The 20,058-nt window shown below is 35.9% G+C and overlaps 2 protein-coding genes and 1 long non-coding RNA gene across 12 annotated transcripts; 2 read left to right on the top strand and 1 right to left on the bottom strand.

The window, feature by feature from the left end:
* The first annotated feature begins 1,821 nt into the window (after window positions 1-1,821).
* LOC147477693 (disease resistance protein UNI-like) lies at window positions 1,822-9,597 on the top strand. Of its 3 annotated transcripts, XM_086583659.1 has the most exons (5): window positions 1,822-1,953; window positions 2,082-2,129; window positions 4,664-8,304; window positions 8,971-9,131; window positions 9,295-9,597. In XM_086583659.1, exons 3-4 carry the CDS (start codon window positions 4,694-4,696, stop codon window positions 9,080-9,082), a joined length of 3,723 nt encoding a protein of 1,240 aa, XP_086439785.1. In that variant the 5' UTR covers window positions 1,822-1,953; window positions 2,082-2,129; window positions 4,664-4,693; the 3' UTR covers window positions 9,083-9,131; window positions 9,295-9,597. The 3 variants fall into 3 exon arrangements, 2 of the variants coding, with proteins under 2 accessions (XP_086439785.1, XP_086439784.1); XR_015208491.1 differs by lacking the exons at window positions 1,822-1,953; window positions 2,082-2,129 and adding an exon at window positions 3,693-4,208 and having other exon boundaries at window positions 8,971-9,153; XM_086583658.1 differs by lacking the exons at window positions 1,822-1,953; window positions 2,082-2,129 and adding an exon at window positions 3,695-4,208.
* Window positions 9,598-9,677: 80 nt separating this feature from the next.
* LOC147477692 (uncharacterized) lies at window positions 9,678-15,554 on the bottom strand. Of its 8 annotated transcripts, XR_015208494.1 has the most exons (8): window positions 15,359-15,554; window positions 15,170-15,277; window positions 14,471-14,509; window positions 14,096-14,225; window positions 12,433-12,535; window positions 12,066-12,320; window positions 10,778-10,866; window positions 9,678-10,426 (listed from the first exon to the last, which is right to left on the bottom strand). It is a non-coding gene; the product is annotated as an uncharacterized LOC147477692 (long non-coding RNA). The 8 variants fall into 8 exon arrangements; XR_015208493.1 differs by lacking the exon at window positions 14,471-14,509 and having other exon boundaries at window positions 12,066-12,298; window positions 15,233-15,277; window positions 15,359-15,550; XR_015208492.1 differs by lacking the exon at window positions 12,433-12,535 and having other exon boundaries at window positions 12,066-12,298; window positions 15,359-15,549.
* Window positions 15,555-15,649: 95 nt separating this feature from the next.
* On the top strand, window positions 15,650-16,974 carry LOC147477691 (putative dolichyl-diphosphooligosaccharide--protein glycosyltransferase subunit 3B). Its single transcript, XM_086583660.1, has one exon. It carries the CDS (start codon window positions 15,737-15,739, stop codon window positions 16,763-16,765), a length of 1,029 nt encoding a protein of 342 aa, XP_086439786.1. The 5' UTR covers window positions 15,650-15,736; the 3' UTR covers window positions 16,766-16,974.
* Window positions 16,975-20,058: the final 3,084 nt, after the last annotated feature.

Genomic DNA, 20,058 nt, shown 5'->3' with positions numbered 1-20,058 from the left:
GCAATCGCTTCCGGTTCAATGGGTTGTGCTAAGTCCTTACAATAGAGCAAGTCTTTCATCTTGGCTTTCCAAATGGTGTAGTTAGTTCTATTCAAACTAGTCATGCGAGTGTTCATTGAATGATCAATCTCTTCAAATTATTTAAACTCAAATCTTTTCTCAGGAATTGTTAAACACCTTCCGAGCAAAATTCGAATAACAACCTAAGTTAATCTAACCTGGCTCTGATACCACTTGTTGGAGAATAACGATTTCAATCAATCCCCACTACACAGATAACTTGTACTTGAACCAACTACTACTCCAGACAAATTCTAAATATCCACTATAACCAACCTAACATGCCCAACTCTCTAAACAACTATTAACAACAAATAATAATGCAAATAAAATATAACGCATACCACAACACAAAGATGTACCGTGGTTCGGCCAATAGTACCTACTTCCACAATAGCTAATCCTTTTATAACGTGGGAATGAATATTACAATCACTCCTCTCAGTCTCTCCACCTTACTAGATCACTCATCTCTCTTTACAGACTTTTTGTCTCTGCAAAGGTTCTCTCTCAATCTTGATTACTCTTAAAATTAGGTTTCAATTTCGTGACTTGTGTTGGCTAGGTTTTCCAAAACCTTATTTCTATTTTTATACTAAAAACAAATTCCGCGGTTACTGTAGCAAAATAGAAACTGCAAATATAGGCAAGGGCGCGGGCATGCTCTTGGCAAGGCCGATTCGAGCGGGCGCACCCTCAAACCTCATCCCATGAACAGTAACAAGGGCGCAGGCGCGCCTTTGGGCTAGGCTAATCTGAGTGCGCACATGCTCAGACCTCATCACTCGACACATGACTTATTTCTCATCCTCATGTGAGGGATAACTCCAATAGTGTGGCCGTAGGTAACATTTACTTTCATGCTTATTGCTTGCTATAAATTGCTTGTGGATTAAGTAGTAGCCTTTATTGCTCTATCGAGTTTGTTGTGATAACTACCAAAGTCTGGGGTAGGTATTTTCTTGGTATAATCTCTAAGAGAAGTCATTTGGGATAGAGAGTAACTGGGTTAAGGTGTGACTTCTTAGTGAAATCTCCTAACACGCAAAACTTTATTTCTTAGAGCATTCCCAATGCAAATCACTTTGAGAGGAAATAACAACTTGTTACCCTTATTAAGCCAAAAACAATGACACAATGCAAGGGGTGACAATGACGTCAATGAGGGTAATTTTTCACTAAGTTACAATGAGGGTAGCACTTGCTACTGAGATAGTTGCTGACTTGTGATCTTCGAATGAAAACTTTTATTTTGTCTAGAGTTTTTTTTTTTGTTTTTTTGTCTGGACGAGATGTTTCATTTCGTCTCGAGATCCCCCCGGATGAGATTTTTCATTCCGTTCAAAGCGTTTTTTTTTTTTTTACATTAAGACGAATGGAATGAAACATCACGTCCGAAGTTTAAAGTTGCCCCTGCATTGCAACTCTTAACAACTTCTCATCAAGAAAGTAAGAATGAGAGAAAATAGTCCTATGTGGAAGTAACAAGTTGTTGCTTGCATTAGGATGTTGTTAGATACACAATGGTTTCTACCTCCATCTACAGTGCCAACGCATAAGAACCACCACGTCTATGCCATAAGAAAAATTGCAAGCAAAGTGACTATTCTAATATACTAATTCGTTATAGTACTATTCTAATAAAAAACAAAATAGTACTATCCTAATATACTAATTCGTTATAGTTTTAGTAGAACTAAGCAAGGGATAATCAAACTAATTAATTGTTTATTAAATCAGCTTTAGCAATGGCTTCTTTCCTTTCCTTCTGCCTTTGGGTTTGGAATATCTTTAGTAATACATATACCGTACTGATTATACGTGCCTCACTACCTGTGCACGCCCCTTCAATGTTTTTCCGTGTTGAAAAAGAGCAATTGGCTTCAAGTTTAGGTGCGCATTATATTGTTTTGCCAATTTTTCTCTAATTTAGATGAGTGATTATGGTTTACACTTTACATGTACTTTTAAAATCATACACTATATAACAATTTGTTATATTTGTTCAAAACTCCTGCCAGACTTTGGAAAATTGAATCTTTCTTCTTGTTGAACGGCTTAAAGTTAAGGTATGCAAAATCTTATACTAGTATACTTTCAGATCGTTGATTAGTTAATTTAGTTCACTCTTAAATAAAATCAATTGTTTGAAATTATGTACAGATTTTTTTCCCTAGAACTACATAAATAATCTTAAGATTGAAACTACATAAATAATCTTAAGATTGAAAGTACTGTTCGACACAAATGCAGCTAAATATACATTATAGTCATCACAAACGTTTTCTAAAGCCCAAAAATACCATTACCATGGCTGAATATATTTCACCTATATCTGAAAAATTGCAGTAATATATCGCAATTCATATTTTTATTAGCAATTCGTCGAATTATTCGCAAATCAAATTTTTGAAAGGCCATATGTTTAATGCTTTCAATATTTGAAGATTCAAAATAATTCGTGATTTTTTGTCTTGAAAAGTATAATCAAGTTTTTGATTAATTTTTCAAAAATTTGGTTAAAAAATTCATTGGTTGTAAAAAAAAAAACAAACAAACAAAAATTGAATGAAAATTCGGTTGCGCTTTTATTATTTTTTATGTACATTATGTCCCCACTTTTACTTTAAGTCCTCTACTCTACATTCCTAGTAATAAATTAAGATAATGCAGTTTTCCACAGCCACTTTTTCCTACTTCCAAGCAATGTTATGATTTGTGACCAAAATACTTTTTTTTAGTCAATAGAAATATTAAGGCATATAAATGGTGTGGGGAAAAAATAAGGGTATTTTGGTCATAAATCATAATATTGCTTGGAAGTGTGAAAAAATGGTGTGGAAAATTGTAATCTCTAAATTAATCTAAAAGCTTCGCTTTTATACTTTTTGGTAATATTTAAATTTTTATGTCATGGCGTGTGTATTTTGAAGTTTGAACTGTAATTTCAATCCAAGAACAAATAAATTAAAGTACCTATGTGGACTGTTCAATTGGTTTCAATGTTTTCGTAGTTAAACTGTTTGGACATGTTTGTTATGTTGTAGAGAATGACAACTATTATTAATATTTACTAATATAATATCACAAATTTTTGCAACCAAACATTTAAAATGTGTATTAATTAAACACCGCATAATTGTCGTATTGCGAATTTTTGACTGAATATTTGACCATACCGTTTTTTTTGAGTCACCGAATAATTCTTGAATTATTCTCGTACTGTATTTTTGCCGTGAGGACTCAGATTATTAAACATCGACATTTCTGATGTCTATCAACTATCATATCAATTGATTTTTATTAGAGAATTCCCAATACAAGTCACTTTTTTTCACCTCCACCTAGGACTATTTCCCATCTTTGCTACATTTATAGTGAAAAACAAGAAAATATTGCCCAATACAAATGTGACTTTAAACTTCGGACGGAATGTTTGATTCCATCTTAATATAAAAATCGAAAAAATGGGCGGATGGAATGAAACATTCTGTCTAAAAGAAAAGAAAAAAACAAAAACACGCAGAACGGAATGAAACATTCCGTCCGAAAAAATAAACCAACAAAAATAAAAAAAAGACGCGAGACGGAATAAAAGGTTCGGTTCGAAACTCACGGCTCAATGACAATCTTGATAGCAACTGCTACCCTGGTTTCGTTGTGACTTAGTTACAAGTCATTGTCACCATTACAAGTGTTTTTTGGTTCAGAAAAGTGAAAACTCTCCATTTTCCCTTAACTGGTATTGGGATTTGGGAATGCTATTACGCATTTTTCCTTTTTATTTTGGATATACCAGCAACTGTGATATTTCGAGCCTTACCCCATTAGTCCGTTAAGTCACCCCACCATCAGTTATTTACACCCAAACCCTATCATCAATTCATCATCATCCCCAATCCTCTGTAAAAACTTTAATACAAAAAGAGAAAAAAATTCCTCATCCTCAACAACATCAATGGCAATGCTAAGAAACCCATTTGTCATTACACATTCTTTGTTACTTCTTTTACTTGAAATATTCTAAAACACCAACATACCAGCTCAGTTTCTTTGATAGCTTAATGGACAATGGATATAATGAACAGTTATATTGAACTGGAAGTAAATGAAAGAAAATAGCTTTCTTATTACCACTTCTTTACCAGGTACCCTTTTCTGCCTCTTTCAACATATGCTTGTATGTGGGCATTTTTTGTTACTTTTAGTGAAAGTCAAGTTTTCTGCATGCAACATTTATTTGTTGGTAGTTTTTTTTTTAAAACTTTTTATATATCTATTTAAGTGTTGAAATTGCTAGAAGGGTCTTAGAAATGGAGCTTGCAGTTTTCTTATTTTATAGCATGAATGTATATACTAGAATGCTACTAACATGAATGAAGCAAACGACGGAGAGAGAAATCGGCGAGAGAAGTATGATATTCTTGGCTTAATTTTCACGAATGTGTGAGATTTTAACTTTTTGTTACTGTATTACAATGCACGGAACAAAGTCCATAGTTGCCTGATTTTTTTTTTTAAGATGGTAGTTTATTTTGCCAATTGAAATGCACTAGTGTCCTCTCTCAAGTCAATCTAAAGCTTGTTGTGATTGTTTCCTCAGCTATACAATACTCTTACTTGCTTCATAATAATGGCCGCCACGGATATATTGATGCCGATTGTAACTGAAGCCGGGAAGAGTCTCTCGGATCCTGTTTGGCGTCAAGTTGGTTATCTTGTTCATTGCAAAAGAAACATTGAAAATCTGAGACATCAAGTTGCTGGTTTAGAAGCAAAGAAAACAGATGTACAGTGTTTGGTGGAGGAGTCTATTCGTCGATTGGAAGAGCCCAAGAGAGAGGTGCAACAATGGCTAGAAACCGTGTCTAGCGAGGAAGCTGCTGCGAAGGAATTAGTAGGAGAAGGAAATGAAGCCAAGTGGTGGATCAAGGGATGCTGTTTGGATTGGAAAGTCCGGTATAAAATTAGTAAACAAGCAGTACAGAAAACATTGGTTATTAAGGAACTCCTAGAGAAAGGGAATTTCGACAGCGTATCACTTGCTCGACCTCCGCCAGTTGTCGTACCAACACCTACAGAGTATGTTGAGGGTTTTAAGTCTGTAGAGTGGGCAATGGATCGACTGATGAAGGCAGTAAGCAATGAAGTTGTGAAAATTATTGGGGTTTGTGGTATGGGGGGTATAGGGAAGACTACCCTGATGAAGAAACTAAATAATCAACTCCAAGGAGATCCGGATCAACTCTTCAAGAAAGTTATAATGGTGACTGTCTCCAGTAACCCTGACATACAAAAAATTCAAGATGAGATTGCTCAGAGGCTTGGCTTGGAATTTAAACCTGGTAGTTCACATTTTGTTAGAAGCGCTGCTTTGTCCGAGAGATTGAAGGAAGAAGAACCTTTCCTTTTTATATTGGATGATATTTGGAATAAACTAGACTTATCTGATATTGGCATCCCAATAGGAAGTGATCATAAGGGCTGCAAAATCGTCTTGACAACTCGAATGGAAAATATTTTCCGTGAAATGGGGACTCAAGTAATCATCAGAATGCAAGAGTTGTCAGATGAGGAATCCTGGGTTCTCTTCAAGGAAAAGGTTGGTGATGTTGTGGAAATTCCAACATTACGAACTGTTGCCAAGCAGATCAGCAGAGAATGCAAAGGCTTACCCTTGGCAATTGTGATAGTTGGGTCGTCGTTGAGAATGGAGAAACGCCGTCTCATATGGGATGATGCACTGAGTGCCTTACAAAACACCATACCATATGAATCTGGAGAGTATGCGTCTTCACTGATTTCCTCTTTAAGATTTAGTTATGACTTTTTACAACATGAAGATATCAAGTCATTTTTTCGTTTCTGTTCTTTATTCCCTGAAGATCACAAAATCTTTTATCACAATGTGTTTCTGTACGGAATTGGAGAAGGTTTCTTGAAAGTTGGTGGAGGGTTGCTAAATTGCATTAAGAGAGGGATGGCCCTGGTGGTGAAGCTACAAGATTCTTCTTTGCTAATGGAAGGTAGACAAGAAGAGTTAGTGAGTATACTGGATTCTTCTGTAAGTTCACTGGATTCTTCTTTGTTATTTAAAGGTCCAAATGAAGGCTTCTTGAAAATGCATGATGTTGTTAGAGATGTGACCATATCCATTGCAAAGAAAGATGGGCATGGCGTTTATGTAAAATCTGGTTTAGGGTTAAAAGAGTGGCCCGATTGCGACAGCATGGAAGAATACAGAGTGATCTCCTTGATGCACAATGATATTAGAAAGCTCCCCAATGAGATAGTCTGTCCGAACCTCAGAACCTTGTTATTACAGGGAAATAAGCTGAAACTTATTCCGGATAATTTCTTTGAAAACATGCCATCACTTCAAGTTTTGGATCTAAGTGAAAATTCCATTGAAACACTGCCATCATCCTTTTCATGTCTAACAAACTTGCGGACCCTATGCCTGGTGAACTGTAAGTTTCGTGATATGAGTCCACTTGGAGCGCTGAAGAAACTTGAAATTCTTTCACTATCTGGTTGCACACTCACTCCTTTTCCAAAAGAAATAAGTGAACTCACTCGTTTGAAAATGTTGGATCTAACAGAATCTACTGTTGGAATGCCTTCAGGTGTGTTGTCAAAGTTAGAACATTTAGAAGTTCTGCTGATAGGTTCACTGGAATCAACATTTGTCTTTACTGAGATAGCATCATTGCATCGCTTGGATGTTGTAAGTTTTCATTTCAGAGACGATGCAATCCTGTTCCAGCATGTGGTGGATCCATGGAAAAACGTCAAGTTTTTCAACATTAAGGTGGGACCTGACTTCTCCTTCAAATTCAAAGGTGATGCACAATTGTCCCTTCTTATTTCAAATCGTCCTCTTGCGAATTGGGTCAAAGTGTTGTTGGAAAGATCTGAGGAACTTGTGCTAAAGGGAGGCGAAGGTGTCAAAAGCATTGGACAATTGCTTGATGTTGTAAATTCTCAGTGTTTGAAACGTCTTTGCTTTGAAGGTTCTAAAGAAATGAAATGCTTTATTGATTTTCTAGAAAGGGTTTCGCAGAGGGCATTTCCTAACCTCTCCGAGCTGTACATTCGGGATATAACAAACCTAAAGAAACTCTGCCGTGGGCCTGTTCCGTCTGGGTTCTTTCCAAATCTAATACGTCTTGATGTGGGGAATTGTCATAAATTGAGCAATCCATACACTTTGCTGCGAGAACTTCACACTCTTGAAACCCTGAGAATTTCACTGTGTAATAATCTGGAAGGTGTTTTTTCTAACTACAAGAAAAATAACGGTCCAGATCCAGCACTGCCACCACCACAGCAACAACAAGAGGGAGACGAGCATCAAGAAAAAGAGAAAGAAGAAAAACAACAGAAGCAGCAGGGTGCGGAACAACAACGACAACAACTGCAGCAGCAAGATTTGGAACAAATTCCTCAAGATTATGATGAACATGGTGAGGATGATAGTGATGACTATGATGTTGATAATGAGGAAGATGGTAAATATGATGATGATGATGATGATCAGAAGAGTTTTGAACAAGAACAGAAACAGCAACAACGTGTTGATGATCAACAACAAGATGACAACGACGACGACGACGACGACGATGATGATGATGATGATGATGTTGATGATGACGACGACGATGAAGATGCTTATGATGGTGATGGTGATAGTAATAGTGATGGTGATGGTGATGGTGATGGTGATGGTGACATCCTTCCTGAATTGTGTCATCTGAGTTTGCAATATTTACCAAAATTGGCAAGTATTTGCGGAGTTACGAGAACTCCAAGTTTAAAAAATCTGCGGAAGCTTGAAATTGTTGGTTGTAAAATATTGAAGAGTCTCTTGCTCATGAGCTTCGCTTGTGGTCTCAAACAACTTGATCGTTTAGTAGTTTATAATTGTGAGAACATGGAAGAACTTTTCGAGGACGACGGCTATGAGACAGAAGAAGGATTGGCAATGTTTAAGAGTGTATTCTCCAACTTAAGAGAACTACACTTGTACGACCTACCAAAACTGTCAAGATTCTTTCAAAGCAAGATCACTTTCGATTTTCTTTCTTTGGAGAATTTGTACATCGGAAATTGTGATAAATTGAAGAGGCTTCCCTTTGATGCACAGAGCGTTCCCAACTTGTTGAAGATTGAGTGTTATTCTAATGAATGGTTTTCCCATTTGGAATGGGATGACGAGAGCATTGCAGCACTGCTCAAATCCAGGTACATATGCTACCACATTTCAAACTCCAATTATCTCAAACTTTTATGTTTTGACCAAAATCGTCTTATTTTAGTTGGTTGCATGATTTCTAACACAAACATGGGGTAGTAATTATCGAAAATACTTGGTTTAATAATCTCTTGGTGCACCCTCTCACTAGTCACTAGTGTGTGTGGTTCAATTAATCACGCCATGAGGTGAAATTTATGTGACGTACTATGAGGAGGTGTTCCACGAGTTCTCTGTCTCAGTAAGCGATATTCTAAAATCTCACCTTTTGTTTTACCCTTTTATGTACCGAAAATAGCTTGTGAATGTTGATTTTGGAAATTTGGACACGGACTAGATCATTGATCATTTTGTTATATCATAGGCAATGTCCACCTATAATTCAATTTTGCTTTCATTGTATTCCTTTACCATTTTAGCACCACATCTTAAACTAGTTAATGTTTCAGTAACCTAACGCAAGCACACTTGTCCCTGTGGTTTTGGGTCCAGTAGTCTGCACAATAATATAGTATTTTTAGTGTTCTTCATTGTTATTCTCCAGTAGGAGAGACCTTGTGTTGTGTTCAGTAGCAATATTGTCTCTGCCTCGACTATTTATATTGTTTGGTTTGCTTTCATTCATCTTACTCACCCAAGATTTTCCAAACAAGTAGATTGCGTATCAACACTGGTGGTGATGATGCTATTCTTGCCGCCTTGGCCATGATTGGTGTTGGTGCTCTCGCAGCCCTAGTGGTTCCCCTCATGATATGTACTATTATGTGAGAGAAGGAGATCATGCTTGCCTGTATTTGGTGTGCCATTGCGAATTAAGGTGAGTTAATGTTACCATCAATGTGAGTTACTAAACCTCCTATCCATGCTAAAATGTAATTCCAACACCAAATGATTGAACCCTCTGTAAACATTCAGTTCTCTCCTGTAATATTACTAGCTCATTATACTGACTCTATCATTTCTTCCTTCTCCTGTTTCAGGATCAGTGAAGAACTTCATCGGAACAATCTTGGACGCTATAAACTAACAGGCAAACTTTAGAGAATGGAATCAAGGCGTCAAAAGAGTAAATGACTCAAGACATCACTCAACTCAGTACCAATTTTCTCAAATATGTTATTTCAAGATGATTGCGTGGAAAGCAAACCTTACAGCAAAATGCACGCGATGTCAAACAAAACTTAAGGAAGAGTGTAAACATAATTTGCTTAAACCTTTTTTATTTGGCAACCAACTTGGGGTAAATTGATGTACTGTTCGTAATTGTGTTTATGGTTGCTAAATTTTCTTGTTGAGGGTATGAACTTAACATTTAAAGAAGGATATAGGTAAGTATCTTGCTCTTCAATATTGTATACCTGAATTTTGCAAGTTAACTAACACCATTTATTCAAATTGTAAGAAACATAAAGGTTCATCGAAGATGTATAATTTGAACTCCATAAAGATGTATATTCATCTTATTTGCAGAAGTTCAGGTAAAGGGAAACACAATCCTATAAAGAAAGTTCAGGTACAGGCATAGTATACATTAAAACTTTCTTAGCTTGAAAATTAGTGGTACGGCTTAACTAAGAAACATCAAGCTCCTCAAATGACTGCTCAATATACCTTGTAAACCCACCAATTTTGCCTTCAAAATATGAAAGACCACCGAAGGATCTAACCAAGTAAAAGTTGCACGCGGCTAGGCTTGTCGTGAGGGTGTCAAGGTTTTCAACTATAATGGTTGCCCCACCATTGCACTTCCAGGACCTCAAAGTAAGCAGCATTTTGACCTATCACAAATTGGAAGTTCACAATAATTTGAGACAAACCAGATCAGGATTTCCTTGTACAGACACCAAAGTTGCCTTCAAAATAAGAAAGACCACCAGAAGGATTTAACCAGAATACAAACTGCACACGGGTTAAGGTTGTTGTGACTTGTGAGACGGTGAGAGCGTTTTCTATAATAAAGGTTGCCCCACCATGGCATTTCCATGGACAGCCTAGTAATAAAGCAGCATTTATTCTATCAAAGGAATTCTTGGCAGGAGCTTCTGTGTCACCAGCGTGAATGATAGAAAGCAAGTCCTCGAGCAGCTCGTCTTTTCCACCTCTCAACGGATCCTGCAATAGCAAAATTCTGTTACGTGTGTATCCAAATAACAAAGCATGTTATGAAGTACTACACATTCATGCTAGCAAGTGCCCCTGGCTGATCAGCAGGACTGCAGATATATGTCATCATCACCACGGTCCATGCCTTAAATCCAATTAGTAGAGCCTCTAACATGGATCCTCATTTTCTACTAATTTCTACTTATAAGACTATAACCTAAATCGTAGTATGTATTTTCATATCTAAGCATACTGCTTTTATATCTGGACAAACAGGTCCAAAAATGTGAGAATGCATTGCTCACAACTAACTTGCAACTAAGCAAAATGAAGAATGAGCCTTTCATATTGACCTTTTACCTGAAGAAACAAATCTGTGTATTTTTCCTTTGTACAAAATCAATTCAACCTGAGCCCCAACTCTTTGAAGAGCATCAGCAAATGTTTCACTGCATAAAAAATGCATTACTACCTGCTAATAGCATGTAAAACTCTGAGCAATCACTCAACTGAAAGTAGAAGAGGTCAATATAGCAATTATGGATAAAAGCAGAGATGGTACAACAGAATTCCATTTTTCACTCGTTGAGACAGTACTTGGCGACAAAAGGGGTCAAAATTAGTTCATAAACAGCGTTTGTACAGTCCAAAATGCAGTGTATATCTCTAATGTCCATCATTACACTTCGGGAATTCTTAGCAATTTTAATAATGAAAATTTGATATTCTTTGAAAACGATCACAAACTGTTTATAAGGCCACCTAATTAGTAAAGGATTAAAACTCCTTGACATTGTGCTCATTGCCTAATAGTGGATTCGTTTTAGATACTGTTGTCCAATATAAGTAATAACCTCTGACACTTCATAAAACTCGTCTCATGCTGCAAAATAAATTGAAGAGCAGGAGAGGAGTCATATCTCGACAAAAAGAATCTTACGGCACTTCAGTACAATCATATGGCAAAAAGTTGAATATTCGAAATACCCCCTTTGCCTCCCAACCACTCTAACTTCCTCCCAAGCCTCCCCGCCACAGGATCTAAATAGCTTTAGAAGAAGACCAAGATATTTGGAAAGGAAATGACTGGAAGTCACATTCAAGCACATAATGCAAAGTCTCGATATTTCCTAGTTCCTACCCCACCACCTAAATTGGTCAACACCTACCAATCCCTAGAAATGTATAGTGTTATCGGCAAAGTAAACTGGGGAAATGAGCACAGTATTCCGACCAATTTTGGAACCCTTCAAAATGGCCCTACGGCACTACGTTGGCACATAAAAAGTTAGATAAGAGGTCCCCTTGTATAATCTATAAGGCAAATTTTCTGAAAATTGTACTACTAAATCTAATTCTAGTCAAATGTATGTATATAACTCCTTAGTCGGTGTGTATTTACTGGTAATTATTGCATCAAGTTTAACAACCTTAAGTGACAAAAAATGCTAGTTGTTGATCAAATTGCAATCGGCATGGAAGGAGTGTATAGTTTTAGAAAGTTATGGAACCATGAGGGTAATAGTAACAATACACAATTTACCAAGGTTGGTAACATAAACAACACCGCACCAAGCCAATTTGTTATTAAGGAAATCTGGATATTATAGCTATTTATTAAAAAATTGAAAAGTTATAGATTGAATACCTTGAGTTGCTGGGTGAAGAGAATAGATGAAGTGTGAGCTTGAAATCCATACACGTATTTCAATCCACAATCGAGCAGATTGGCCATACCATCATCACATCCATCGCTTATTTTTTCCCTTCCCCTTGAAGAACACTTGATCTTACACTGATTTCATCATGAATTAAGCATTTTCCAGCCGATTTATCCTCAGAAAACACGAATCCTCCAGTGATACATCTCCTCTCTTACTCCTATGCATTCAAGTACAAAAAACTGCCCAAATTGAGAATGAGACAAAGATTCCTTCCAAATAAGTTGCTACAAAACCGGTCCCAGTCTTGGTGTATATAAAGACAAAATTCAAGTTTTTTTTGTTAAGTATCACCTTATCAATTATCCATGAGATGGGGTATATAGGCAGATCCCTAGGCGCTAAGAGATTAGCACCCCTTAGCCCGCTTATCCTATTTTGTCCCACCTCTTGCTTCCTTAGCAAGGTACAAAGGTAAGAGTTACAACTCCAAGATACAGACATATAAAGTTAAATCATTAAGTAATTACAATTAAACACAAAATCTTGAAACTTGTAGTCGTCTAAAGGTATCGCACTAACCACCTAACTTTGCATGTCAATGGGGAAACGCAAATGGTAAGACTATTACCTAAACGTAAGTGATAGTACCTTGTACCTTAGTTTGCATTATATTCATAGGTTATCCTAAAGGCCTTAACTAGACTCCAACGTCTCCAATCATATAAATCCAGCAGATCCAAGATGTTGACATGACTTTTTCGAATAAACACACTTCAAACCGCATACATTGCTACAAAGGACTAAACAATATCAGTGTTTGCATAAAGTGGGAAGATCTTTATGAGGAACTAACCTTGAGTTCCTAGAGACTACGCTTTGAAGCCACGGCCAAACTCGAAAGCGATTTTATTTTTTTTATTTTTTTGCTTCTCCAATTGTGAATGATAAAACCGCCAATTCCTCAATTTAAACACACCCCCAATGTCTACAACAATTTGGTAAGGTGGTAAAATGAGTGGACAACACAACTCACCGTTAACTTCCAATGCGAAACACTAAGAAACCAACAAAAACACATGAAGTTCAAATCTCACGCAGTAAGAAAGAATCCAAAAACAAAAAGTCACCATTTTTAGATACAACAAAGTTCAAGCAAAACCCAAACCCAAATCTCAAAAAAAGAAAACCACAAATCTTCAAGACAAATTGATCTTAAGACAATAGAATCTATATCTTAAAATTTTACAAAAAGTCAGGAATTTTTTTCACTAGAAAAAACCCATTTTAGATTTCAACAGCTCACACCAAGGAAATTGCAAGCTTTGGTAGTTATCAAAAAACTCAAACAAGCAAACCCAATTTATCATCACCCATAGCAAGCAAACAAAAATAAGGAAGTAAATATGCCACAAATTTAGGTGGTTCTTCACATCCACACAAGAGCAAATTGTTTATGTCTTCAAGAATCAAAACAAGAGGCTGTTTCATTGACTCTCCACTCTATATCTTAAGATAAAACAAGAGGAGAAAAGGTTTAAGAAATCAAACTTTCAAAACTCTAAAGCTTGCATTGAGAACTGGCAAAAAGAAAAAAAAAACATTGCATATATTAATTATAGACAAAGAGACACAATTCAAGATGTAATTCTTTAGAGGCAAATACTTAGAGAAGGCTAGAGCCCTACCTAGTACATTTAAAGTATTATTGAGTTGCTCTCACCACTATAAATTGTCTACAAACATATATAGTTCATAATCAGTGTAATGTTATATATTTGGGTAAACTCGCACCCAAAACAAAACAATATTTATCTTGCAGTAGTATCTAGACAGAAATGAAAAGCAATCAGACTGTACAATGAGAGAAAATGAAGAAACGATACCCGGAAATTAGATGTTCTGAAGTCTTATGCAAACATGTTAAAAATTAGAAGTATTTAGTTTGAATAAAAAACTAAACTAAACGAACAAAGAAAAAAAATAATAATGATATAAGAATCAAATTATGTCATACCTTGATAATGGCTACAATTTTTTCAGACGTGTAGCTTTGTCTAGTAGAACCTGACAACTAAAACAAAATATATGTGTACTCTGTCATCTCCTTTCTCTTCAATGCATAATATACAAATCCGCTCTTCAATCTGCAAATCAAAAAACTCAATGAAAAACAGTATATAAAAATGTAATGTTGAGTGTATATAAGTACAGGAAACTAAAAATGTAAAACGTTGTAATGTCGAGTGAACAATTTATGTATGCATATTAAAAGATAATCAAATGAACTATGCACCCGATACCATTTGTGAAAATAATTATGCAAAATGGAAAAATAAATAAATAAATATATTTGTGAAGGCATAGTATAAAACTATAAATAAAGACATACCTAATGCAGAGATTGCAACAGATTAAAAGCTTTGATTTTCTACAAAATTCAATATAAACCAAAACACATATTAGGGGGAGAGAAGGGAAAAGAATCGCTTCCTATTCTCTCATTAGACTTTTCATTTTCTTAACATCTTATTAAATAACCCAATTATTGCTAATTAAATGTCATTTATAGTAAGGCGTACAATTGAGAATGACGTGGATTTGGGTTTTTAATATACTGCCACAGGAAAAGACTGATTGCTCCTATTCAAAGGTGTTAAGCAAAATTTTTATTTAAGGACAATATTAGTATTGAAATTTATAAAGGCATAAAAAGACAAAGTAGTCCTCATTAATAAAATCTAGGCATCTGATTTTATTATTCATCCAGGGGCATTATGCGTAAGAAAAATATCCGGATGAATTTAAGGGGCCACGATCATTATAGGTTAAACTACTAGTAGAGATTATCATGTATTATTATGAACCATTCATTCCATTTCTGCAAATAGAACCTTCAATAATGAACTCAATTATTATAACTTCTAAGAGTATCTCTAGGTGGTGGTAGTATCACTGCATGTTTGAGGCCGAAATTTGAAGAAAATATCCTCAAATATTGACCAACTCTAGGTGCATGTGGAGGCAAATATCAAACCCACGCGGTGGCACCAAATTGAAAAAGTTTGAAAAAGTAAAAAAAATAACCCACGTGACATTGGCAATGGGTAATTAAAACTCCCATTTTCAAATGCAAAACACCAGCATCAGTTACCTTCATGCATCTAGAAAGGTCCAACTCTTTCAAAATTATTCATCCCTGTGATCAAGAAAACAGAAAATCTCAACATCTTGGTACCTTTATAATCAACAGTGTTTTAAAAATCCGAAAGACACGTACCAGTAAGAGGCCAAAGTGCAGAGCTAGTAATACTCTGGCAATCAGCAAGGATTAGTGTGTGCAAATAGCGGAATGCACCCAAGTATGCAATCCACTAAATTCTCACCTTTTAAATTTATCTCCTCTATACAATGTTGAAAAACTATACAATGCAAAATGAAAATAAAAAAACCAAATCAAACTAATATATGATAATTGGTAAAATATTACTCACCAGCGATTATAGTGACGTGTCTCGTACTCTCCAGATAGTATTGGGCTTTTGCTCTATGGATCAGTTTAGGTCCAAGCCCACAAACAACAAGTCTTGTCGCAAATCAAACTCCACAAACCTCCCCTCATTCCCAACTCAAAATCCCTGAACAAAAAAGAAAAAAAATGTCAATCTCAATCCACCTCCTCCTAATAATCCTACTCTCCTCCCTGACACTAATCCCAATAAAATCCACCGAATCAGATTCAGACTTAGTCCAGGAACTCCTCCACTTAAAATCCCAATCCAAATCCGGAATAATTCATCTCAACGATATTTCCTTATCCCGTTTCCTAACCTCCACCCAAACCAAATCCCGATCCTACTCACTCCTTATTTTCTTCGACGCAACTCAACTACACGACAAAACGGAACTCCACTTAAAAGACTTACGTTTTGAATACGAATTAGTTGCCACTGCATTTTCAATTAATAACAAAAATACCCCTGATGAAACTAAGTTGTTTTTTTGTGATATTGAGTTTAAAGAGTCACAAAATAGTTTTGCATTGTTTGGTGTTAATGCATTGCCTCATATTAGACATGTTGGTCCACGGGTGAGGAATCTTAAAGATTCTGAAGCTATGGATCAAGGTGATTTCGCTCGTATGGCGGAATCTATGTCGGAGTTTGTTCAATCCAAGACGGGTTTAACCGTTGGACCGGTCCAACGACCTCCGTTTATGTCTAGTAAACAAATAGGTGTTATTGTGATTGGGGTTTTGTTATCCACACCGTTTTTTATTAAGAGGATTATGGAGGGGAATACTATTTTTCATGATAGGATATTGTGGTTGTGTTTATCGGTTTTTGTTTACTTTTTTAGTGTTTCGGGTGCAATGCATAATATTATTAGGAAAATGCCCATGTTTATAGCGGATAGAAATGATCCTACCAAGTTGGTTTTCTTTTATCAAGGGAATGGAATGCAGTTAGGAGCTGAGGGTTTTACGGTTGGGTTTTTGTATACGGTTGTTGGGTTGTTATTGGCTTTTGTTTCACATGTTCTGGTTAGGGTGAGGAATAAGATGGTGCAGAGGGGGTTTATGGCGTTTGCGCTGTTTGTTTCGTTTTGGGCTGTGAAGAAGGTTGTTTATTTGGATAATTGGAAGACTGGGTACAGCATTCATGGATACTGGCCTTCGAGTTGGTAGTAATGATCAGTTTGGGTTGCTGCGAGGTTTTGTTGTTAAGAAGGTACACATTTTGGTTTCCGAGTAATTTGAACTAGTAGGAATTATGATGTGTACCATTGGTGAATTCAATTATGTTATGCTTACTTTGTCTTAAATGTGAAATGTAATCAAATTCAGCTTCAACTCTGTTGACTCCATAATTTAGAGTGTTGCTTGCTGTTTTCGTATATGGATGTTTGATTTTCTGTTGTTTAATATGCCTTAGTTTCTGAAATGTTCTATAATTGTTGAAGTTTCAAAGTAAGTATGCGTGTTGAGCTGTTGGTTTGAGACATTATTAAAATTGATCGTATGATTTAAGCTGGTAGATTAATTTTGGATAAAATGCATTTGAACTCTGACTAACAATAATACATAGTGATTATAGAAAAAGTGCACTATAATGGATTGAACAATTGAATCACACTTTACCATAGGAGAAGGTGCCCTAGAAACTATAAATGAAAGAAGTGAGTTTCTTTTGGATAGTGAGTGAGAACCATTAAGGAAACTAGGAAGAAGGTACTAACTTCAAATTACTTGTTTTTTATTTGTGTTCATATAAGGTGTTGATCTGTGTTTTCCCATTAAAGGTTTGCTATCCACGTCCCTCCCAAAGGTTGGTTTGTCCAGGACCTAGGATTAATACTATGCAATGCTTTGCATGTGTTAGACATATTATACAAGTTGTTGGGTTATCTTACCTGTTCAGTAATTCTCGAACCAAGGTGATATGACAGTGTGGCCTCCCTCTTGAGGTTTTATCTTGCATTTGTTTTTTATTTATTTTTTTTTTTTTGGATGATTTGAGTTGTGCCCTTACCATTGATAATATGCCGGCCACTTTTGTTATAAAAAAAAATGTGATATGTGAAATGAGACTATTTTCATTGAAAGAGTTCAAGCTCAGTTTGGGGCGCGTAAAGTATGCTATTATGAATGTTAGATAAGATCAAAATCTAGAATCTGTACCTCTAGGGTTCTAATTTTATTGTTTTTCATTCTAAAGTCTAGCATCTAATTATCTGTTGTCTCCACCTTGGTAGTTTGAAGGGTTTTTCTGTGGATCTTGATCTTGATAATAATAAATTTCTGATACTGACAATTCTAATAATCATCCAACGTTAGTGAATGTTTAAAAGATGATTTATCATTGTTGGAGTGGTAATTTGGCTGTTGCCTTCCATTTCAGTATCATGTTGTCTCCACTCTTCGCTGGACTAGGTTGACGACTTCACACTATAAGAGCTATTATTAGCTCACATCCAGTGTTCGTTTGAAGTTATTTGGTTTTTAGTCTATTAGGTTGCTCTTGAATTTGACAAATGTGTCAGTCAGACGCAATTCACGTCCTGTCCAGTTCTGGTCCAAGACATGATATAGAGTAATCCTGGTCATAGCTCAAGTGTTTTCTTGAGCGCTTCAATTATGTGTCCTCAGGATGAATTTTTGAAGGAAACAATTATTATTGCTCTTTCAAGTCATATAGCCTCTAGAAGTTCGTTTAATAGTGTCCTCAAAAGTTAGGTATTCTTTCAAGGTGTATGGCCGGTGTTAGATAGGAGTCATAGGACCTTTTTTTTTTCTTTCATGTAATCCTGGTCGTAGCTCGAGTGTTTTTTATTTTTTTAATAATTGAATTTTATTGATAAAAAAGGAGATATTAATCACTCATGGCATTACTAAAAGTAATGGTGTACTGTGGTGAGAGAGAGGGTCACCAGCATCATAGTGATGACACAAACAGAGAGCAAGGGAGCGTAACTAATAGCTCGCCAGAGATGCAAGCAACACCTGAAAAAACCCAAATCCAACGCCTGAAAAAACCCAAATCACTGGTTTTGTTTATTTGCTAAAGGAAGGTAGAGTTACCAATAGATATATTAGGAGACGGAGGAGTGAGGTAAAGTTCGACAATAATGAAGATATATAGATTTTTTTTTTCTTTATTATGGACAAGAATACAAAAGATGTAAGTATATTGTTAGTAGTGCTTTCACCAACATACAAGTGGGGCTATGTCAGAGGTGAGCGAGGTTATTCTTAACGTACTGGGAGCTGGTAGTAGCAACAATGATTTTGATGTTCCCCTGAAACTCTAGTTGGATGATAGCCGAATTCAACAAAACTTCTTAAAGTTTACTGCTCTTTGGAGTTGTTGCATCCCCGCATTATTTGAAGTAAGATTTTTAGTAGGGTCTTCTTTTAAGCTCCCACTCAAGAACTGTGTTTAAGGCAAGGACCAAAATATCGCTGATATATATTGGTATTTTGGTACACCGACATCGATATTTTTGATATATCTACTGAATATAGAACTTTTTTTTTTTCCTCGATATATATCGAATTATAGAACTCTTTTTCGATATATATATCTGATATTTATGATATATATCAGTTGATTTTTTTACCATTTTTTAATATAAATTTGATATTTCCAATATATATCCGATATTTTAAATAGTTTTGACTGGTCACCAAAAAAATGGATATATCCGATATATATTGGTTTTTGGGTACACCGATATATTCATCGATATCGATATTTTGGGCCTTGGTTTAAGGTATTTAGCTCCCAAGTGTGCTCAAAATGTTTGAAGAAGAGGTTTTTACTTTATCTGATTGGCAGGATGGTGTATAATTATTCATCTTCGAATTTGTTGTATGAGTTAAAGTTGAATGTTACAGCATGTGTACAATTACAGATCATTACAGGAGTGTATAGCTATAATGCTTAAAGAATCATGGGAAAAAGAGAGTTCCGCTGCTCTTCATTTGCAGATAATGCTTCTGTTTTGTTGTATTGGCCCATTTTAACTCTGACAGCAATTATGCAAGGATTATAGGGAGTCACACGCCAATAAAGATGGGGCTTGCTTAGAGATGCTTACATTGTGCACAACAATGGACAGGAGGGTTACATTATAGATGCTCGAGCGTGTCATACAAGTACTCTAACAGGATCCAGTTGATCCCCTACTTTCATTCAGAACATCTACTAATTTTGAAGAACAGATTTCCATAATTTAAGTGAACAAGAAACTCTGAAAGTAACATTTAAGTACGATAGCAAATGTCAATTTAATTTGTTATCTTTATAGAAACAAAGAGCTAGGCAAAAGTATACATCCCTTTGGCAGCCTAACTTGCAAATCAGTAGAAAAAACAACTGGAAAAAAGAGTAGCCACTCTAAAGAAAAATGTCAGACTATTAGTCTATTACATTGCCGAGACTTGCATTAACCTCTCCCGCAACCAAATTTACCAAGCTC

This window comes from Coptis chinensis, chromosome 9 (genome assembly GCF_015680905.1).
Source record: "Coptis chinensis isolate HL-2020 chromosome 9, ASM1568090v1, whole genome shotgun sequence".
Classification (NCBI taxonomy): Eukaryota; Viridiplantae; Streptophyta; class Magnoliopsida; order Ranunculales; family Ranunculaceae; genus Coptis; species Coptis chinensis.
Note: the sequence above shows the minus strand (reverse complement) of the source record. Positions and strands in the feature narration are given on the sequence as shown.